Here is a 22619-nt window from a genome sequence, read left to right on the forward strand (position 1 = left end):
CTTCTCACGGGTCTCCCACCCGCCAGGAACGGACCTGGGCAGTGGGGACCGGCCGTGAATGCAACACGTCCGGGCCCTGCCCAAAGGCAGCTGACACTCTCGCGGGAGAGACAGGCCATTGGGAAGCAGACACCGAATACGTACAATGTCAGTGGCGAGGGCTGTGAGGAAAGCAGAGCGGAGACTGGGAGGCAGTGCTGGTGGCCACACTGTTGACAGGGTCCCCTCGGCCACGCCCCCCTTTCACTCCCTTCTGGGAGTAGAGCTGAGGCCGAACTCTTGGAGGATCTTTGGTCCTCACCTCCTGCCGCTGCCCTGCCCGTCCCGCCTCCCTTTAACGCTTCTCGTCCTAGGGCTGAGTGCTGTGTTTCGCCAACCTTTCCCTCCGCCACCTCGGATAGCCCAGTCTCCCCTGCGCGCCGCTGTCACGCCTTCGCGTCTTTCCACTGCTTTGGGCATTTGTGGGTCGCTTCCCCCCACCTAGGGCAGTCGTATCGGGCCCGTCCCCATTCACTTCTCCTGCCCTTCCGCCCACCCCCTGCCTTCTCCCGAGTGGGGCTCAGGGTCTCCTTCTGTCATCCTGGAGCACGGGATCCCTTTGGCCACCCGCAACCTGCTCCCTCCAACCTCCCCCTACCATTCCCCGCCTCCCAGCCTCCTTCGAGGGAAGAAAAGGCATTCGCCAGATTGAGGTGTCTGCCGTTAGCCGGCCTCTTCACTCTTGCACCCGTACCCCCACCCCTGGTCTGCACTGCCCGCCCCCCCTCCCCCCGCCAAAGGTTTTGCAGAAGGAAGCGAGTGCGCGTATCACCTGCCGGAATCAGAGCCCGCTTTCTCATCGGCAAATGACCTCAGTACTGAGATGTTTGAAGTGCAGCGGTAAATGCTGCTCGGTGGTGGAACCAAAGAGCGAGGAAAGGGTGACCTCTTCCTTCGGCCCCTGCTCTCCCATCCCAGGTGACATTCACAGACCTGGCATCACCATTCAAAGGCTGCTTAGGTCCGGGACCGGGAGGGAGGGCACCTGGGTTCCAAGATTAGCCCTGGACCCTGTTCGTCAGGCAAGTTCCTGCCTCAGTGTGGGCAATCAGGGCTGTCACGCACAGTTATTGAGGTTGTGCACTGCATAAGAGCACCCCATCTAAGAAAGCTCCGTTCACAGAGCGGACATTGCAGACTTGTGTGTCTATGGTGCTAATGTCCTGATTCGTGGAAACCAAGTGTCCTAAAGAAGGGATGCCTTTGTCTGATTTGCCCACAGGGATCATAGAGATTAGGGTGGTCGAAGGGCCTCAGTTTCTCCCGGCTTTTAAAAAGTTTACTTATTTATCTCTGAACCCAATGTGGGGCTCAAACTCACAACCCCGAGATCAAGAGTCCCATGCTGTACTGAGTGAGCCAGCCAGGCGCCCCAGTTTCTCCAAATTAAAGATGATCTCCGAGGCACCAAAACGGTACAGCTGTCCCAAGATTCTGAGATTGAAGCCCCCGTAATCCTCACATGCCAAGGGTCTAAAGTTCTCAGATTCCAAGACTCTCACATTTGGATATATATATTTTTAAGTTTATTTATATTGAGAGAGAGGGAGAGAGCATGAGCAGGGGAGGGGCAGAGAGAGAGGGAGAGAGAATCCCAAGCAGGCTCCAGGCTCAATGCGGAGCCCGGTGTGGGGCTCGGACTCACAAGCCATGAGATCATGATCTGGGCCGAAACCAGAAGCCGGACACTCAACCACCTGAGCCCCCCCCCAGGCTCAGCCCCCACATTTGGACAGTCTAATCCGTGCCCCCAACCAGTCTCGGATGCGATGGTCCGAAGCCTTTCGTCTTCTCAGGGTCTGCGCATCCAGTGCTGAAACGGAAGCCCATCTTCTATATTTCCATCACGCCTGGTTTCTAAAATCCCCGTGTCCTTTTTCTTCCCAACCTTCTGTTTTGGAAAAAAAAAAAAAAAAAGAATTCACACCTACACAAGGGCTGCAAAAATGGTTCCGGAACCCTCTTATAGCCCTCGCCCAGATTCACCAGTTGTGCAGATTTCGTCCTGTGCTCATTCACACACCCCTTCCAGTTAATATGTAAGAGGATTAATAGTTGTGCCACTATATGGGAATGAGTTGCAGACAGCAGGGCCATTCGCCCATGAATAGTCGCACGTGCATCTGTTGAGATGTATGACACCCCCCCACCACCACCACCACAGTCACAGTCCGGTCGTCCCGCTCAGGACACGTAAACACCGAATCCATATTACTACCCAATCTACGGTCCCTGTTTGCATCTCCCTGCTGTCCCCGTAACATCCTTTGTGACCTTATTTGCACACGCTCCCTCCTTGCCCGTCCAATCCAGAACCCAACGTTTGCATTTGGTTGTCATGTCTCTTTAAAAAAAAACAAAATTTTTTTTTTTAATGTTTATTTATTTTTGAGAGAGAGACAGACAGACGGAGCATGAGCGGGGGAGGGGCAGAGAAAGAGGGAGACACGGAATCCGAAGCAGGCTCCGGGCTCCGAGCTGTCGGCACGGAGCCCGAGGCGGGGCTCGAACTCGTGAATCGCAAGGTCATGACCTGAGCTGAAGTCGCACGCTTGACTGATGGAGCTACCCAGGCGTCCCTGTCGGGTCTCTTTAGAGTTCTTCAGTCGGGATATTGATCCCTTGGCTTTTCTCTGCCTTTCATGACCCTGACACTTTTGAAGACAGGCCAGTTAGAACAGCCCACAGTTGGCCTTTGTCCGATGTCTCCTCATGATTCAGTTCAGGGGGCGCACTTTTTGGCAGGAGTTCACGTAAGTGATGCTGTGTCCTCCTCAGTGCATGCTATCAGGAGGCCCATGACACCCGCCTGCCCCACTGCTTCTGATGCCACTTTAATCATTTGGCGAAGATGGTCCTAACATCCCCACCTTCTATCCCTTCAGGTCATGTTTCTGACATCCCATAACGTTCGAATTCTAAGATTTTTTTAAAGTTTCTTTATTTTGAGAGAGAGAGAGAGAGAGAAAGCACACACAGGAGCAGGATAGGGGCAGAGGGACAGAGAGAAGCGAGAGGGACACAGAGAGAGGGAGAGAAAGAGGATCCCACGCTGGCTCTGCACCATCAGCGGGGCTCAGACCCACAAACCCCGAGATCATGACCTGAGCCGAAGTCGGTCGCTTAACCAACGGAGCCGCCCAGGCGCCCCTCTGAGATTCTAATCTTCATATACACATATCACTAGCTAACTTTGGTTGAGTGCTTCCCTTGCATAATAACTCAGTCCTTATCACACCGCCAGGAGGTAGGCACGGTTATTAGCTCCACTTTACAGATCGGGAAACTGAGTCTCAGAGGGGCTGCACATCCTAACTGCCCGAGATCCCGCAGCTGGCACAGCAGCGGAACCCGGCTTGGAGCAGGTTAGCTCACGGGGCTGGATGCCTTGGCCACCATGGACAGCGTCTCCCGAGCTGAAGGCGGCCACGACAGGGAGTCCCTTCTCTGTCCACTCCAGGCTTATCATCTGGTTCTCCCTCTTTGCCAGAACCTTGGGGTCCCTCTGCGCCTCCCACAGAGCCGACTTCTTCTGGAGAATTAGAGCCCGGGGCCTCTTTCTTACGAAAGTGACCACAGTAATGATAAGAGGACACTTCTGGATCACATAGCCCTGGCACCGGTGCCTGTGGCGCGTGGTGGGGAGGACCGGGAGGGGAAATTATAGGTGGTCAAGGTGCATTTACAGCCCAGAGTCATTTTGATGCCTACAGCCCTGCCAGGAGCCCAATCATTTCCTGTCCCCTCAAAGTTTCACTCGGACTACTCCGACGTCGCTCATTCCCTCCCCTGCCCCATTGTAGGCCATCTCGAATGTGCTGCAGGGACACAACCGATGCCCTTGTAGATCTAAGCCAGCTCACATCCTTCCCCTCCTCAGAGGCCTCCCATGTTTCCCATCCCACTCGGCATAAGCACCAAAGTCCTTAGTGTAGCCCACCAAAGCCCTGTGACGTCTGCCCTGCTGTTCTCTTTGTGATCTCATCTCCCTCTTCCCCTTACTCCCTCCACTGGAGCCACACTGGCCGCCTCTCAGATACTCAGATGCATCCCTCAGATACTCCAAGCGACTCCTGCCTCAGGACATTTGCACTGGCTGCTCCCTTTGCCAGGGATACTTTTCCCCAGATCTCCTCCACACGGCTCCCACCCTCACCTCCCTCAAGTCTCTACTCAAATGTCACCATTGAGAAAAGCTTTCGCGGACATCCTAACACAACGCCTTCCCGCGCCCTACCCTCTCCTCTGTTTTCCTCTATTTTTCTCCATAGCGCCATCACCACCTGCCATTCTCTACAATGTTGGCTGTTTATTTGCCTCCTGTACTAGAATAGAAGCTCCACCAGGGCAGGGATGTTGCTCTGATCTGGTTTTGCTGCTGTTTCCCCCAAGAAACACTAAGAACAGTGCCTAGCACACAGCGGGTGCTTAACAAATACCTGTTGAATGAATGAACTGTAAATAACTTATTACATGTGCAACTGTCACTGTGATGTGGCTCTCCCACAGGCCTCCGAGCCCCGTGAAGGAAGGGCCTCTTCCCCACTGTGTTCCCAGCACTGCCCAGCACTGGGCCCAGAGCAGGTGCTCAGGGAGTATTCGTTGAATGAATGAGCCAGGTTAAACAGTGGAGTTATCTATTTAATGCTGGCGCTCCTAATCCTCGCGGATTCCATGGTGGGAAAGACCAACCCTTATCTTGTTCCCCTTCTGCACCCCTGACTCACCCTCAGTACTATGTGTTTAACAGCCGTCCAGTCTCGTACTTGTGAGTTTTCGGTGGCGCCTTTCCCTCCTCCAGGAAGCCTACCCTGACTCCCCTCCCTCGCGAAGAGCCTTTGACCAACCGTCACCCCTGTTTTGTCCCCTCCCCTCCCGCCGCAGCGAGGGCACGCTGGTGTTCAAGCCGGGCGAGACACAGAAGGAGCTGCGCATCGGCATCATCGACGACGACATCTTCGAGGAGGACGAACACTTCTTCGTGCGGCTGCTGAACCTGCGCGTGGGCGACGCGCAGGGCATGTTCGAGCCCGACGGCGGCGGGCGGCCGAAGGGACGGCTGGTGGCGCCACTGCTGGCCACCGTCACCATCCTGGACGACGACCACGCGGGCATCTTCTCCTTCCAGGACCGCCTGCTGCACGTGAGCGAGTGCATGGGCACCGTGGACGTGCGCGTCGTGCGCAGCTCGGGCGCGCGGGGCACCGTGCGCCTTCCGTACCGCACCGTGGACGGCACGGCGCGCGGCGGCGGCGTGCACTACGAGGACGCGTGCGGCGAGCTCGAGTTCGGCGACGACGAGACCATGTGAGCGCGTCGGCCGGCAGCCCCGGGGCACCGCGGCGGGAAGATGGGGCGGGGCCGAGGGCGCGGGCACGGCGGACGGGGGTGGGCGGGGCGCGGGAGGGGCGGGGCCACGGAATTGGGGCCGGGCCTTGAGAAGTGGGTGGGGCGTGTCCACATAGTGGGCGGGGGCTGGTGGGAGGCGGGGCAAGGCCTAGGGAGGGGGCGGGACAGAGGCGGGGAGGGAGGAGACAGGAGTGCCGGGGCGGGGCCAAGATGAAGGGGCGGGTCTTGGGGCGGGCCTAGGGGAGGGGTGGGGCTTGTGGGTAGGAGGAAGGCTCTGGGGAAATAGCTGGAGACTTAAGGGAAATGTGAGCGAGGCTTTGGGAAGAAAAAAGACCGAGTAGGAATGGTAGGGCCTGGGAAGGTGGGGCAGGGCCTGAAGAGACCCTGAAGACACTGGAAGACTGGGATTTGGGAAGGCGGGTGGGGTCGGGGCAAGTGGCCTGGATAACAGTCACACCAACGCACACACCGGCACGCACAGAATCCCAAAGCTACAGACACGCGCGCTAGAGCACAGTCAGGGGTGGTCTCACGCTCAGACACGCGGCCACCCCCTTGCACAGATGCCCGAGTCCCCTCTGTGTGCCTGCAGCCTCACATCCCCCGCCGCATGCCTGGCGTGCAGACGGCGCCTCCCCCACCTCTCCCCCCCCCCCTTGCCTGCACTCTTCCGCCCCCGCACGCCCGTCTGTCTCCCTCCTTCTGCCGCCCACGCTCCTCCCACCGAGCAGAGCCCCCGCCGCGCTCCCTGCCCCCTCCCCCTCCCAGCCTCTGGGCCTTGGCCTCCGCTCAGCTCCTCGCTGCTCTCCCCGCCTCTCCATCCCTCCCTTCGTGTCTCCGCGTCTCTCGCTGTTGGCAGGCCCTCTCTGGGGCTCCGTTAATCTCCGGATCTCGGTCCCCAGTATCTCGCTGACCCGGGTTATATTTCAGTGACGGCCTCTCCGTACCTTTCCATCTGCCTCTCTGCCTGCGTTGGGCTGAGAACTCGGGTTGAGGGCTGAGGGCACCATCCCGGACCCCACTTGTCACATTCTAGAGGCAGGGGGAATGGAGAGAGTTGTCTTTCTGCTTATCCTGGTCCTCCCTGCAGTCTAACCGGCTTCCCTCCTGCTGCTGCGACCCCACAGGCCCTCTCCTCCCCCACACGGCTTCCCCAGGCTGGGACACCCTCTGCCCCCGCCCCTACCCCTGCCCCCACCCAGTCTTCCAGCTGTGGCTTCAGAAGACAGAGAACAGGAGGCTAATTAGCGTTTAGGGAAACACATCCTTCCTTTCCCGGGCAGGCGCTAATTAGAGGTGCTTGGAAGCAGCCCGGGGCCGGGCCAGAGGGGTGGCCCCAGGGAGGATCAACACGGAAGTGGAGGAGAGACGCCCAGAGATGGGGTGGCGGGAAGAGAATGCAGAGAGAAAGAGAGAGAGGCGCTCGGAGACAGAGAAGACCTAGAGAGAGATGGAGACACAGAGACAGAGTAACAGAAGCAGAGAAAGAAAGAGACGGAAAGACAGGAACGTTGATACAAAGGGGGAAGGAAATTGACACAGAAGTACGTGGAGGGAGAGGAGAGGGATTGAGAGGCTATGATCCAGGAAGCCTGAAAGGAAGAGACAAACTCGGGGGAACTCGGGGGAGGAGAGGTCTTCTTGATGCCTCAGAGAGTTTGGGTCAGAGAGAGGGACAAAAGACAGGGTTGCGAAGGAGACCGGTCCGAGTTCAGAGGCTGGGAAGGGCCGGAGAGTGGGGTTTCCAGGACGCAAGGAGGGCACACGTGAGGGTGACAGAAGGTCAGCCTGGGGAGAACGGCTGCTTCCTTTGATCTCGGGAAGCCCTGCCTTAGTCTAGCCCGAGTCCCTCTTGCTGTCCCCTGCCAAGTGGGTTTCTCCTCCCTGGGTTCCATGAGGGCGCGCCCGTCAGGATGCCAGTTGGCATGGGTGTCACTGCGTGTCAGTCACCGGGCGTCAATGGATCCCGGCGTGTCTGCGAGAGAGTGAGCGTCGGAGGTGTGTGTGTGTATCACCCTGTCTGCGTGTGGCGGGCTCGACAGCTGTCTGCACATGTCAGGATGAGTAGAATGTCTCCGGAGACCCTGCTTCCCGCCACGGTGTTCCAGAACCTTGGACAGCTCCCAGTCCACTTCTGAGGCTGGGGGTGGCCGTTTCTTTCTGCCCACAGAAAATTAAAATATCCCGAGACCAGAAGGGGGTGAGGGTGGAAGTGGGCATATGTCCCCACATGGCCATCTTGTGTGCATCTGTCTCTACATGGGTGTCGCTGTATCCTGTGCGTCTGTGTGTTGAGATGGGTCCATTGAGTGACTGGCTGATCGAGATAGTTTTGCTTGAATCGTGGTGACTTTGGCGGTTCCATTCTGCAGACGCTGAGACAGGGAGAGGGGAGCACGGATAAAGGAAGGCAGAGAGCTGGGAAGAGACTGAGACGGACAGGGTCAGAGATGGAGACAGAGAGAGACTGAAGGGGATAAAAATAAACAGACACCCGAGAGCCATAACGGGCGAGATGTAAGAAAGGAGGAGTCTACATGGAACCACAGTGGGGCTCTGCAGGTTGGCGAAGTCGCCGAGGCTGCGGTGGGGGTGTTGTGCTAACAGGCATCTGGTCTGTGTGATTTTGCCACTGCATAGGGAATGGCTGCGGGGTGTGATGGTGTGTGGGTGTGGGCGGTGTTGATTGGCTTCTGCTGGGTGACTGTGTGGGCTGGCTGTTTGTGTTTCTGGGTTCTGGGGCCGGGCCTCAAGGTTCCTACAGCTGAAAGGGCTGCTAGCGGCAGGGCTGTGGGTTTTCTGGGTCTTTGTGAGTGAGGGGGGTGGGCTGTGTGCCTGGAGGGCACGGATAACTCCTGGCTCTTCCCCCCACCCCCCCCCACCCCCCCGCCGCCGGCACCCCCTGGTTACCATAGCAGCGCGGGTGCTGAGAAAATCAATCAGCGCTCAGTTAATCCTCAGAATGTGGTCAGGACAGAGGGCAGGGAGCAGAGGGCCTCCTGAACTGAAGGATCAGAGTTCACAAATGTTTGTGGAACAGGCACCGCTGTAGGCACTGGGGGGGGGGGGGGTGCAGCAAAGTACATAAATGAACAAAGATCGCTGCCCTGGTGGAACTTGCTTTTTTTTTTTTTTTTACATTTTTAAAATATTTATTTATTTTTGAGAGAGAGAGAGAGAGAGAGACAAAGCGTGAGCAGGGGAAGGGCAGAGAGAGAGGGAGACACAGAATCTGAAGCAGAATCCAGGGTCTGAGCTGTCAGCACAGAGCCTGATGCGGGGCTTGAACTCACGGACCACGAGATCATGACCTGAGCTGCAGTCAGTCTGACGCTTAACCGACTGAGCCACCCAGGCGCCCAGAACTTACTTTTTTTTTTTTTTTTGAGAACTTACATTTTAATGTGAAGAGACAAATGGCAAACCGTAAACAAAATAAACACATTAGATGGTTTGTTAGAAGGTGATATGGAACAAAACGCACGTAGAGCAGGGGAAGGGGGCCAGGCGTGCTGAGGTCGGGACAGGGATGGATTTCAATATTGAAGAAGGTGGGGGAAGTGAGCTTCATTAAGAAAGGGGTTTGAACAGAGATCCAGAGCAACGGAGGGAATGAGCCTGGGGGAAATTGCAGGGCCTGGGGTGGAGGGGCGCTCCAGAAATTGGGCGAGTGGCGAGTTACCTGGCGATTCGGGCTGGGGCCTCATGCTGGGTGCTTTTCCTTCCCGCTCAGGAAAACTCTTCAGGTGAAGATAGTTGATGACGAGGAATATGAGAAAAAGGATAATTTCTTCATCGAGCTGGGCCAGCCACAGTGGCTTAAGCGAGGGATTTCAGGTGAGGGGTGACAGGTATGCTGTGGGAGAGGTAAGGGGTCCAGGGTGTGTGTGTGGGGGGGGGGACCCTCAGAGGCTCCATTAGTGGCTGCTCCTTCAGGCTCGTAGATCTGAGCTTCCCAGGGAAGCAATCTCACCTTCTCTCTGTCTCTGTCTCTCCCCAGCTCTGCTGCTCAATCAAGGTGAGTGGAGTCACCGCTGGGCTTTGCCTGCAGGGGGGGTCTCGGGAGGAGGGTCGTGGCCTCAAGCTACCCGTTGAGGTCACGTTTGAGGCAGGTTGGAGGTGAGACTCGGAGCTGGGTGAGGGTTGGAGTTGATCTCAGAGTTGGTGGGGTCCATTGAGTTTGGGGCTACAGCTGGGGGTTCGGAGGCCAAGATCATGTTTTATTTGTAGTGCACGTTGGGGGAATGGTAGGTCAGGATCCCATCTGGGTTTGTGGTGGGGTCAGATTAGAATTGGGGTCAGATTTAGATCAAAGCCTAAGCTGGGGTTTGAGGTGAGTTTGGGGGGGGCGGTTATGGTTAGAATTGAGGCCAGGGTCAGAGATTGGGGTGGGGGTGGGGGCAGCTGCTTGAACATAAGGGACAGAGTAGTTTGGGAGTTGAGATCAGAATCTGGATTTGGAGTTAGGATTAGGGTCAGACTAAAGGTTGCATTAGTCAGGGTAAGTGATAGGAGCTGCTGTAACAAATAGGCCCCCAAATCCCAGAAGCTTAGCCACAATAAAAGCCATTGCTGGCAGAGTTTTCTGAGAGTGTTCCTGGTTGGGGTGGCATTCCTCTAAGAGTTAGGGTTAAGTTGGTGCTGGGCTTGGAGCAAAGGACCAACATGCTTCGGGGAGACAGGTGAGCTGAGGGCCAGCTATAGGTGGGTCTGGTTCCAAGATCTGTACCAACATTGGCTATCCCTTCCTTCCGCACCACCTCAAACACACTCGAAGATGTTTTTCAGAGCTTAGATATAGAGACAAGGCCTCCTCCCACGAGGGTGGTGATGATGATGACGGTGTTGGCGATTTTAACAAAGGAAATAACATTTTAGACTATTTATGTGTGCCGGGCACTAAGCCCTAAGCACCACACATGAAGTAACTCCTTTAAACCCTCACAACCACCCATAGGTGGCTACTGTTGTTGTACCTGTTTCACAGATATGAGCACGGAGGCACAGAGAGGCTAAGGCATTGCCCGGGGTCACACAGCTCCCTCCATTTGAAGCCCAGAGCCTACCAGCTGAACTTCATGGACCAGCTGGGTCTTAGGTTGAGGAAGATGGTGGTCATATGGGGACACGGGGGCAGGCTGGGGGCGTGCCACCGCGGAGGCTTCCTAAGGGACAGCTGACAGAGTTTTCTTTCTCAGTGGGAACAGATAGTGAGGGCATCACAGGCCCAGTGAGCCTAACTCCCATCCTTCATGCTGCAGGGGATGGGGACAGGAAGCTGACAGCCGAGGAGGAGGAGGCTCGGAGGATAGCAGAGATGGGCAAACCAGTTCTTGGGGAAAACCGCCGACTGGAGGTCATCATCGAGGAGTCATATGATTTTAAGGTGACTTTCTGGGGATCCCAGCTTCCTGGAGTCTTGGGGAAGGTCTGGTAAGAGTCAACTAGGAGGGTGATCTAGGGTCCGAGCCCATCCCTCCGCCAGCACCATGGACAGCAACACCACCTTTTCCCTTCTTGCCTGTGAACTGGGGTGTGGGGAGGTTGAGGACCCCTGAGCATGGGCTGTGAGCCCCAACCCCAGTGTTCCTCAGGGAGCCTCAGGGATGCGCTGAGGTGGTCACAGGCAATGGTCTCTTCCCCTCCCTTTCATCCTCAGAACACGGTGGATAAGCTCATCAAGAAAACCAACTTGGCCTTGGTGATTGGGACCCATTCATGGAGGGAACAGTTTTTAGAGGCAGTTACAGTGAGCGCAGGTAAGTGGGGAGGGAGGAGAGAGGAGAGAGAGGGAGGGATGGGGAGACGGAGTGCTGGGGAGGAAAAGAGAGAAATGAATAGAAAGAGAGAAAGAGGAGCAAGAAGAAGAGGACAGAGAACAAGGACACAAAGAAAAAGAAAGAAACAGGGAAAGATAGGGAACAGATACAAACAAGAGAGATGGACACACACAAGGAGAGAGGTGCAGAGAATCACGGAGAGAGACAGAGACATGGAGAGAACATGAGAGGTGTAGAGAATGAAGTCAGTAAACTGCAGAGGGCCAGAGAGAGACAGAGAAAGAGCGAGAGAAAGGCAGCCGGAGGGGTGGAGGCAGAGAGCGGAGGGGAGGAGAGGTCCCAGCTGGGCTTTCTCCTGGCGTCAGATGGCTGGAGGGTGGGAACAGGTTAAATGTCATGGCCTCCTCAGACAGCCTGGGCGCCTCCGTTGCCACGGAGACAGTCAGGGTCGGGGGTGCGCCCCGGCTCTCTCCCACCTGTGCGGGTTTCGCCCTCCTTGGGTCTCAGATGGGCCCACACTGCCCCCCTGTGGCCAGAGACACCGTGGCACTTGGATTCACAGGTTCAGTCTTGGGAGACCAACATTGGCCCTTTTGTGATACAGATTGGGGAAACTGAGGCCCAGCAGCAGACGAGGGACTGGCCTGAAGTCCCACAGGGAATGAGCTGGAGCTCAAGGCTTCTGTCCTTTATACAACATCAGGCCTCCTTCAGGGAGGCCTAACTGTAGGAACTGAAAATACACTAGGAATTGTGGTTGAACAGGGAGAGAGAAACAAACCAGGCTTTGGGAATGGAAATATACCAGGAAGCGAAGTGATGTCTCTCTCTGAAGCCACATTCTTTCAATATCTATTTCTTTATTATTATTATTATTATTTTCATCTTTATTTTTGAGAGAGGGAGGGAGCAGGGAAGGGGCAGAGAGAGAGAGAGGGAGACCCAGAATCCGAAGCCGGCTCCAGGCTCCGAGCTGTCAGCACGGAGCCCGACGCGGGGCTCAAACCCATGAACTGTGAGATCATGACCCGAGCCAAAGTCAGAGGCTCAACTGCCTGAGCCACCCAGGCACCCTCCAATATCTGTTTCTGGGGGATCCTCTGGACTCAGCCCTGTGCACGACATTGCTGGGGACGAAGAGATGATTATGACGGCATGAAGCCTATTCTCACAGCGCTCATAGTCCAGTGCGGGGAGACACACATGCCACAACACAGTGACAACCCAGAGCAGGCAGGGCCGGGCCAGGGGACCTCAGGTTGCTGCGGGAACCCAGACAGGAGGTTGACCCAGCCTGAAGGTCCGGGAGGGCTCCCTGGAGGAGGAGGCTTCTGAGCTGCGTCTTCACATTGGAATAAGCGTTAGCCAGGAGGAGGAAGCAGACGGGGAGGCGTTGCGGGCAGAGGGGGAAACCAAGTACAGAGTTTGCAAGTACCCTAGGTCGTGGTGCGTTTGGGGAGGGTGACTAGGTTCGGGCGTGAAGAAACAGCCTCAGGAGCTGGAGGTGGGCACAGCCCAGACCGCGCAGGTCCGCGTAGGCCACCGCAGGGAGCTGGGGTGTCATTTCGGTGCAAGGGCGGGGGGACCACGGAGCATTTTGAATGGGGGAAGCTCCAGGCGCCGGAGGGAGCTTGTGGAAGGAAGGAGAGGCTGGGATGGGGGGTGGGGAGGGGGGAGTTGAGGCTGTCCAGCTGGCAGGAGGTGGGCCAGGAGGAGGTGACGAGGGATGGGAGGGACCGTGGGGAGACAGCACTCCCTCCGGGCTCAGCGGAGAAGAGAGGGTAGCACAAAACTGAGGCTGCGGGGTGCGAGACAGTGGTCCTGGAGGTGACTCAGCTGGTGGGTCGGTAGGAAGCAACCCATTAGATCAGAGGAAGTAGTGGGGTGGGGGAGGGTAACACCCTACCAGTGGTAAGAATCCTGATGATGACGTCATGATGGGGACCGTGGAGCGCCAGGCAGCCTTTGAAGTCCATTTCCTGTCTGGCCTGAGTCAGCTAATGCTCCCCAAGTTTCCAGCTCGGTCCTTGATCTTTCTGAGCACTTTGTTCAACACGTGCCCCTGCCTCCTTGCCGGGAGCATGAAACTGCTTGAGGCGCTGTCGGAGAGGGGCGGGTCTCACCCCCTTGGATGACGCGCGAATCTCCCCAGGCACTAGAAGGGGCCTTTCAATAACAGCCGTCAGGCTGGAGATGCGCCGGGCTGCGCAGAGAGTACTTTACGTGGCCCGCCTCATGCAGTCATTACAGCCCTCTCTTGAGGCAGGTCCAGTTTTTACTCCCATTTCTCAGATAGGCATGCGGAGGCTCAGAGAGGTTAGGACACGGATTCAGGATCACGCAGCAGATCCAGAGTTTGGAACCAGAGACGTGGCTCCAGAGCCACAGGCGTAACCATGAGGCCCCCTCTATGGGAAAGGCTGGAGAAGAGCCTCCCCTGATGGGAAAGGCTGGAGGAGTCTGCAGAGACCGGAGCCTTGAATGCCAAGCACAGGAATGTGGGCCTCGGTCTAAGGGCAGTGGGAAACCGAGGCAGGATTTGAAGCAGGGCAGGGAAAAGCCCCCGGGAGAGGCAGTGATAGCAGCCCTTCCCTGCCAAGAGCGCGTTCTCCCCACTCTGACTTCGGCCACGTCTCACCGTGGCCAGTGAGGAACGCATTCAGCGGCGAACAACAGAAAACGCAACCATAAGCAGCTGAAGCACCCTAGAGGTTACTTTTGTCACAGAACAAAGGAATCCATAGGAGGCAATAAAGAGTCAGCAGCTCAGTAACATCATTAAATGCCCAGGCTCCCTCTTCATTTCTCTTTCCCACTCTCAACCTTTGCCCACATGGTGGCAAAATCGCTGCCGCATCCCCAGGCGTCAAGCTCGCATTCCAGGCGGGGAGAAAGAGGAAGTAGGGTAGCAAGAAGGGGCAGCGTGCCTGCTGCTTTGGAGCGTCCAATTCCACTTTTCCTGGGGTCGCCGCAAGAGTCTCCTTCTTGGAAAGATGGCTCGAAGAATGAAGAAACCACTCAGTTAAGCATTTGCAAACTTTAAAAAAAAAACAAACAAACAAGACGAGACTAAGTGAGCTGGAAAAGCGGGAGAGGGATAGATGACCCGAATTCCCGAATCCGCCAGCGTGTCCTCTGCTGGCTGACAATTCAGAGGAGCTTGGGTGGCCCGCCCCTCGTCGTCATGTCTCCCTGGCTTTTGCTCCGTGACTTGCTCTGCGTGACTGATCGCTGATCGAGGACTACCCTCTTCCTTATCAGCGCCCTTCCAGGCGTAGCGCCCATTCAATTCGTTTCCTGCTCCTCATTCATTGCTTTGTGCTTCTCAGTTTAGGGCAAGGTAGACGACACATTCCATGTGGGCTTTCCCCTGACACACGGCCCAAGTGGCAGGTCAAGGACAGGTCACATTCAGTCACAGCAGGTGACACAAGCACCACGAAGGGCCAGTGAGGCATCCTTGACAGCGGTCAGAAAACACCTCTGTGACACAGTGCCCGTGTCAGGAAAGCCAGAGCTTTCCAGAAGCCCTCCGCTTAGGTCTCCTGGCCGGGCTGGGTCACATGGCTACTGTTGCCAGGGGTTCTGGGAAAGCAAGCACCTTTAGCTGAGTATGTGGCTACTGTTAGCTACAATGAGTCAGAGGAAGTCAGTATTTCCGGCTGTAGAAATGGCTTTCCGTAAATGGTAGCTATCAAGGCGTCTGGGAAAAGGACTGGTTTTTTTTTTGGCTAGGGTTGTGGCCACCCCTAGCGGCAAGGGATCCTGGCAAGCCAGATGTTTTTAGCCGAGCACATGGCCTCCGGCACCGAGGGATTCCGGAAAAGCGAGTATTGGTATCTGGGCTCCTGGCCGCAAGGAATTCTGGGAAGGCAAGGCATTTTATAGAGCAGAATTTTACTGAACAAAACAGGTGGGGGGGGGGGCCTCTGTAGGCCAGGAAGAAGGTGGCCTGGGTGTGTGCCCCAGCTGGGTCGTGTGCCCACAGGGGACGAGGAGGAGGAGGAGGACGGGTCCCGGGAGGAACGGCTGCCTTCCTGCTTTGACTACGTCATGCACTTCCTGACGGTGTTCTGGAAGGTGCTCTTTGCCTGCGTGCCCCCCACGGAGTACTGCCACGGCTGGGCCTGCTTCGGCGTCTGCATCCTGGTCATCGGCCTGCTCACCGCCCTCATCGGGGACCTTGCCTCGCACTTTGGCTGCACCGTCGGCCTCAAGGACTCTGTCAACGCCGTAGTCTTCGTGGCCCTGGGCACCTCCATCCCTGGTAAACCCCCTGGGAAACCGCTGGTCCGGGGAGAGTCTCAGAGAAGCCCAGCAGTAGAGCCCGAGAGGAAGGTTGTGCAGAAATAAGGTGGTGGAATCCCACAGAACCCGGATGGTGGGTCCCACAGAAGGGCAATGAGGGAGCATGAGAGAAACCGGGCGGGGAGGTCCTGTAGATTCAGTAGGTAAACGGAATCCTCCCCGAAAGCAGCCGTTGGGATGTCCATAGAACTAAGGTATTGGGAAATGTAGAACCCAGACAGTGGGTTCCATAGAAAGCAGGGGGCGGGGCCTGTAGAAAGCAACTTTTTTTTTTTTTTTAATTTTTTTTTTCAATTTTTTAAATTTATTTTTGGGACAGAGAGAGACAGAGCATGAACAGGGGAGGGGCAGAGAGAGAGGGAGACACAGAATCGGAAACAGGCTCCAGGCTCTGAGCCATCAGCCCAGAGCCTGACGCGGGGCTCGAACTCACAGACCGCAAGATCGTGACCTGGCTGAAGTCGGACACTTAACCGACTGCGCCACCCAGGCGCCCCGCAACTTTTTTTTTTTTATGTTTATTTTTGGAGAGAGAGAAAGAGAGAGAGAGAACAGAGGGGGAGGGGCAGGGAGAGAGAGAGAGGGAGAGAGAGAATCCCAAGCAGGCTCCAAGCCCGCCCTGAGTGTGGAGCCTGACTCGGGGGGGCCCCCGTCTCACCCCCGTGAGACCACGACCTGAGCCGAAAGCAAAAGTCAGCCGCCTAAACCCGCTGAGCCACCCAGGCGCCCCAGAAAGCAGCTATTGTGACTGGCTCTCCGAAGCCTGCGCTCTGTACCGGAGATTTGAGTTTTTAGCGAGATGTTGAGAAATGGGTGGAGGCCACAGAAACGGGGCTGCGTGCTGGACAGAGACCAGGTGGGGAATTGACGCGAAGGGGGTTGCATGTGGGTGGAACCGAACACTTGTTTTGTCCCGCCAGCTGGCGATGGGGTGATGGGGCCAGTAGAAGATAGGCAGTGGGTTCATGCCATGCAGACAGCGATTCCTATGGAAAGCGGGCGGCGAGTCCCATAGAAAGCAGGCAGCGAGTTCCAGAGAAAGCAGGCGGCGGGTCTTGCAGAGCGCCCGGCACCGGCATGATGACCCACTTTGTGGCTTGCTTGGGGTCAAGGGCCTCAGGCGGGGAGCTGTGGCCGCGGGAGGCGGGGTCTGCCCTGGGGGGGGGGGGGTGGGCACCGGGGATGGTGTCGGGGTCTCCTGGAAAGCTGGCGTGGGGGACAGGCTGGGCCCCTGTGACCGCCGTGTCTCTGCCCACGCAGACACGTTCGCCAGCAAGGTGGCGGCGCTGCAGGACCAGTGCGCGGACGCGTCCATCGGCAACGTGACGGGCTCCAACGCGGTGAACGTGTTCCTGGGCCTGGGCGTGGCCTGGTCGGTGGCCGCCGTGTACTGGGCGGTGCAGGGCCGCCCGTTCGAGGTGCGCACCGGCACGCTGGCCTTCTCCGTCACTCTCTTCACCGTCTTCGCCTTCGTGGGCATCGCCGTGCTGCTGTACCGGCGCCGGCCGCACATCGGCGGCGAGCTGGGCGGCCCGCGGGGCCCCAAGCTCGCCACCACGGCGCTCTTCCTGGGCCTCTGGTTCCTGTACATCCTATTCGCCAGCCTCGAGGCTTACTGCCACATCCGGGGCTTCTAGGCCCCCCTCCCCCTCCCCAGAGACTCGGCTGCCCCTGCTTCGGACCCGCGTCTCCTTTTGTCCTCCAGAGAGATTCGGCCTCCTCTCTCCTGGGACTCAGCCTCCCTTCCTCCTGGGAATTAATATCCCTGCCCTCCGTCCCCACTAACATCCTCGTCCCTTCCCCTCGGGGGTCTCCCCGAGATACCCACAACTGCCGCCCAGCCCTGGTAGCCACTGTCCGCACCCCCCCCCCCCCCCCCGGGGACATTGCCACCTCGAGGCCCCTCCCCAGAGAACCGCCCCCTACCCCGCGACCTTCTAGAGAATCTATGACATCTGTCTCCCTCCACACCCAGCCTTGCCCTATCCCTTAAGGCCCCCTTCCTCTAGAGGACGCCCCCCCTCCCACCGCCACCACCGCCAGGGACCTGTGCCCCAGAGCCTCAGAACCCAGCCCCCCCTGGGGGACCTTTGAAGGAGGCTGACCCATCCCAGGATGTCCCTGATCTCGGCCCTTCTCCCCAACCCTCAGGGAGCTCTGTTCAGCCCCCGAGGGTGGGGCGGAGGAACAGGTAGGTGCGTGCAAAAGGGGGCCACGCCTTCCCTGATTTCTCCACTCAGGCCCTTGGGAGGACACTAATTCTCGAGGCTTGGAGAAGGGAGGGGAGAAGTGTGGGGTTTCAGAGCTGGAGGAGGCGCATTTGAACCTGCAACTTCTCACATTCCAGCGCCCCCACTCGCCTCCACTACCTCCTAGAGCCCAGCCACACCTTGGAGGGGGGGGGGCCCTGTGTGTATATATAGTGTGTTTGGGGGAGGGGGGACACGGGAGGGTGCATGTCTTGGGGAAAGGGGGTGACAGACTTTCCTTTTGCGAGGGCAGCAGACTCCCCCAGCCGTGAGAACTGGCTTTGGGGAGGAGGCCGGGAATCGAAGGGAGTCCAGCCATCTCCCCTGACAATCTAGAAGGCTCATTTTGCCCTCAGTGCCAGCCAATCCGGGCAGGACCCTCGAAGAGGAGACCGAGGGTCCCAGAGGACCAATGCTACAAGCCAGCAAATGCTGCCACATCTCTGCCTGATGGGGAGCAGGGGTGGGTGGGTGGGAGGGTGGGACTGGGGCCAGGGGGTCTGGGTGGGCATTTTTAACCTTGGAGGCCACCCATCTGTTGGTAGGCCATCTGCATTTTCTTACTGTTGTTTCCTGCCCAAAGGACACACTTGGGGTGTGCGGAGTGCTGCCCACTTCTTGGGACCCCGAGGATCACCCTGCAACCCCCGTAACACCCTGCTTCCCACAGGTTTTTAGCGTCCTATCGTCCTGTTGTCTCTTCTCTGTGATTTCTGTACAAGTTGCCATAAAACTTTGAAATTCTGCCTGAAACAAAACAAAACAGCCTTCTCGCGAGGAGTTGGGATTCTAGAGGAGGGAGCTCATGAGGTCTCCGACTGAGATTTGGGCAACTGTGAAATAGACCAGGTACTCTGGGTCTTTCCATGCAGGACACCCGCGGGCACCAGCCACTCCCAAAAGTTCACACCAGCTCCCCGTAGCCACGCCCCCGTTCGCCACCCAGTTTGCCTAGCCACGCCCCCGCGCCTCGCCCCCGGGAGCTTTCCTAGCCACGCCCCCATTCCAGCAGCCACCAACTGTTCCCTTTCACCGAGCATCTTGGGAACACAAAAGAGGAGGACCCAGATTTGCCTGATCAGAGGAGCTGGGGTTGATGGGAGTTTCCCGAATAAAGCAAGTCATTTTCTCAGAATCCTGATATAGGAGGAGGGGTGTGTGTGTGTCCAGGTGAAGGGCACGGCCTATGTAAAGGTGTGCGGACTTGTGAGTTACCGGCTTTTTCATACTCCTGCAAGAGGGTTGCACGAATGGAGTATGGGGTGCATGAGGGTGGGGAGTGGAGAGAGCCCAGGAGACCTTATCAGCCACTCTCAGGAGCTTCGAATGTATCCCAAAAGCAAAGGGGAGCTTTGGAAGGGATTTAAGGGGGACGGGGGAGGGAGGGCAGGCAGTTGATGCGGTCTGATTTACATTTTCCAACTTGCCTTCTGGCTGCCTGTGAGCCCCGAGGCTGCGAGATCAGGGAGGAGGCTGGGGCGGCCAAGGAAGGGTCCTGGAGGGGGGGGGGGGGTGAAAGGGGGTGGTGGCTCGAGATAATGGGTCAGGCTGGATGGGAAGGTTCGGAGAGAGCGCACAGGCAGGGCCCTGGCGGGAAAGAGAGAGTGCACCCAAACGGAATAGCCAGGGAGAGTTTAACGAAAGGGCTATTTTAGGGGATTAAGGCGGGGGGAGGGGAGGGGGCCAAGGTCAAGGAAAACAAGCTCGGGGAAGGTGCAGTACCCGGGGCCAGCAGTAGAGGGAGCAGTTCCACCACCCCAGCTCGAAGGCTGAAGTGTGAGCTGAAGCTACTGAGACTTGAAGGGTGGCTAGAGCGGAGGCCCGGGGTATGGGCAGGGACAGCCCACACCCAAGAGACGGGGTGGGGGGGGCTGGAGAGTGAGCACCCCAACCTGACCCTCCTCCCGCCCACCAGTCTCCGGCTGGTGCCTTCCATTGGCTGAACTCCACCAGAAGCCAGAGGTCAACAGGTGGTGCATAGAGGTCAGCCTCTTGGGACACAGAGCGGGCGGGAGAAGGGTGGAGAGTGGGTCCGGGAATTGGGGGGTGGCGGGTGGGGAGGGAGCCATGGTGGAGAATTTGCCACAGAGGCAGTGAGGTTTCTCCTGGGTTTGGGGAATGAAGGTGGGGATAATCTGGGGAACAGGTCTGGAGAACTCCCTGGGTACAGGTGAGTACATGCTGAGGGTGATGCCTAGGGGAACATCCAGAGACATCGGGGAAGGGAGGGGGCGTCCTGGAGCTCAGGGGAGGGGGGGGTGTGCTTGACAGGGGCTTGGGATTTGTGGGCAGTGAGGCATCACCAAGCCACGGAGGGGGTGGGGCACAAGGAACGCGGGAGACCCGCCTGTGGGGGGGGGGGGAAGGACCCGCCAGAGAGGTAGGTGGGAAACCGGCGGACTGGCTCCACCTGAAGCCGAGGGGAGAGCGTTTCCAGAATGAGGGCGTGGTTGACGGAGTGAAAGGTGGGAAAAGATGAGCAGTAGAAAGCGACCTTGGGATTTAGGACTGGACCGGAGCAGTTTGGTGGAGGGTGTGGGGCAGCAGGCGGGCTGATCTAGAGTGAGGAGGAGGGAGTGGAAGTCGGGGAAACTGAGGCAGAGCATGTAGACCACGCTTTGGACAACCTTGTAGAGAGAGAGGGGGTTGCTGGAGGAAGATACGGGCGTGAGCGGACTTTCCCCTCCAAGGTGGGAAGGGGTGTGGAGCAGGAGGGCATTGAATGCAGGGGCATAAGAGCATCTCACGTTCCTGGGGCCCACAGCAACGATGCCAGGCACCGTGTCGGGTCCTCCTGCGGATCGCCCCCCCTTCTACCGGCGCAGGAAACAGGCTCGGAGAGGGGAAGCAACTTGCCCGAAGCGTCATGTCTAGAAAGGGCGGGGACGGAGGTGGCTGAGGCCCAGGGCGCCACAGGGGACCAGGACACCTCTCTTACCCGGCAAGGAAATGGGCGAGCCTGGCGGCAGGAAGTTAAGACCTCAGCTTCAAAGAGCAGCACATCCAGGGCTTGGGACGTGGATGTGACGAGGGACGTGAGGATGCTGCGAGTCCCACGGGAGTCAGCTCGCGAGGGATCTACATGAACTGTCACGGAAGCCAGCAAGAGCGCAAAGATTTCCTCTCTCGGTGCCTCAGTTCCCGCATCTGGAAAATGGGGACAATAATAATAATAATGGGGCTGATGGTACAGGGTTGTATTAACTTATCTATATTTTTTAGAATAATACCCAGCACATAGTAGGAACTCAGTAGATGGAAACGTTATACTTTCTGGATATTTCCAGCTTGCTCCCTTTCTTAGTTCATATTCTTTCCCCTCACCCCCGGCCTCCTTTCTCCTCGCCCCCCCCCCCCCACTCGCGGACCACAATCCCCATCCCAGAAAAGCCTCAGGACAGAGCGACGCAGACTCCCTGCAAACCGGCTGTGCCCTCTGAGTCTCCGTTGCTAAAACCCAAACGCAGGGGAGACGAATGAGGGATACCCCTTCCTCTCCCTCCAGCCCCCCAATTCTCTGATTCACTTCACCCAGCACCTGCCCGCTCTGCGCCTGGTGCTCTGCTGGGGGCACTGCAGGGACCAGAAATGTCCCTGGACCCTGCTCTCGGCGGGCTCACAGGCCGAGCAGGGTGGAAAAGGTGACGGTCAGGTCGGGGACCCGTGAGTGGAAGGGCTTTGGAGCAGGACACAGACGGCACCGATCTGGGGGGGCTGAAGGCGTGCAGGGTGTAGGGAAATGGCCGAGGGTGGCGCAGAACTCTGGGGCTAGCCGAGGCGAAAGTTGAGGGGCAAAGTGGGGGGTGGGGGTGAGGCAGGGGTTGAGTGACTTCCAGAAGCTGGCGAGGAGGGTCATCTGGAGAGGGATGCCCCCCCCCCCCCCGCCGGAGCTGTGGCTCCGGTATAGGCGTGTGCCCGACCCACACCCGTGGGGCGAGGCGGGGCCGGTGGGAGCTGCCGCTGGGGGGGTGGGGGGTGGGGTGACACCCTGACCTCGCTCCAGCCCCTCCACTGGCTGGGCTCTACAGGAGTCATAGGACAGAGAAGCCTTGGACGCGTTCCATTAAGCCACGCTGGGGTAGACTGAATAATGCCCCCCAACGCACACTCACACGCACGCACACGTCCGCACGCTACTCCTGAGACCGCGTGGACACTGTGTTCCCTTACACCGCAAGAGGGACTTTACAGATGTGATTAACCGCGACATCTTAGGGAGCGGACCTTCCCCTTGACGATGTGCGTGGGCTCTCAGTGCAACCGCAAAGGTCCTCCGAAGAGGGGGGGTGGGGGGGGGCGATGATCACCGTAGGACATGGGACAAGGGAAGAGGAGGTTGGAGTCACCGGGCAGTGCCACCAGCCGAGGGACCCCGGGCGCCCCTGGCCTCTCCCCTCGAGCCTCCGGAATGAGCTGCGGTCGCCTTGACTTGAGACCTCTGGCCTCCAGGATTGTAACAGAATAAATGCGTGTTTAAAGCCCCTGGGCTGGTGGTAATGCGTTAACAGCCGCAACGGGAACCGAACACGGAGACCCGCCGAAGACTTCTGCTGCCACCTCCCATCTCTCCGGACCTCAGGCACATGAGCATGTGGTGGAAATTTCTTTTCTTTTGTTTAGTTTTGAGAGAGACAGGGCGTGAGCGGGGGAGGGGCAGAGAGAGAGAGGGAGACACAGAACCCGAAGCAGGTTCCGGGCTCCGAGCTGTCGGCACGGAGCCCGACGCGGGGCTCGAACCCAGGAACCACGAGATCACGCAGGACCTCGGCCCAAGTCGGCTACTAAACACACTCACTACGTTTTGGCGGTGTTTCCAGGCTCGAGAGTTTGTATCCTCTAGAAAGAAGCCTCGGAACCCACTTTCCCAGCCTCCTTTACATCCAGGGCACAGACA

The 22619-nt window shown here is 57.8% G+C and overlaps 1 protein-coding gene and 1 long non-coding RNA gene across 4 annotated transcripts in view; one reads left to right on the forward strand and one right to left on the reverse strand.

The window, feature by feature from the left end:
- The window catches only part of SLC8A2 (solute carrier family 8 member A2), a 29170-nt gene extending 10680 nt beyond the window's left edge, over window positions 1–18490 (forward strand). The window contains exons 4-10 of one of the 3 annotated variants that reach the window (XM_043598564.1): window positions 4924–5346; window positions 9122–9225; window positions 9389–9406; window positions 10650–10774; window positions 11048–11147; window positions 15157–15435; window positions 16737–18490. In XM_043598564.1, the coding sequence (XP_043454499.1) occupies window positions 4924–5346; window positions 9122–9225; window positions 9389–9406; window positions 10650–10774; window positions 11048–11147; window positions 15157–15435; window positions 16737–17113 (1426 nt within the window). In that variant the 3' untranslated portion in view covers window positions 17114–18490. The remainder of the gene's footprint in view (window positions 1–4923; window positions 5347–9121; window positions 9226–9388; window positions 9407–10649; window positions 10775–11047; window positions 11148–15156; window positions 15436–16736) is intronic. The other 2 variants (XM_043598566.1, XM_043598565.1) reach the window with 2 other exon arrangements.
- On the reverse strand, window positions 18315–21416 carry LOC122493872. The gene is made up of 2 exons (XR_006300052.1): window positions 20664–21416; window positions 18315–18472 (listed from the first exon to the last, which is right to left on the reverse strand). It is a non-coding gene; the product is annotated as an uncharacterized LOC122493872 (long non-coding RNA).
- Between the last annotated feature and the right edge of the window lie 1203 nt (window positions 21417–22619).

This window comes from Prionailurus bengalensis, chromosome E2, assembly GCF_016509475.1.
Source record: "Prionailurus bengalensis isolate Pbe53 chromosome E2, Fcat_Pben_1.1_paternal_pri, whole genome shotgun sequence".
NCBI classification, from domain to species: domain Eukaryota; kingdom Metazoa; phylum Chordata; class Mammalia; order Carnivora; family Felidae; genus Prionailurus; species Prionailurus bengalensis.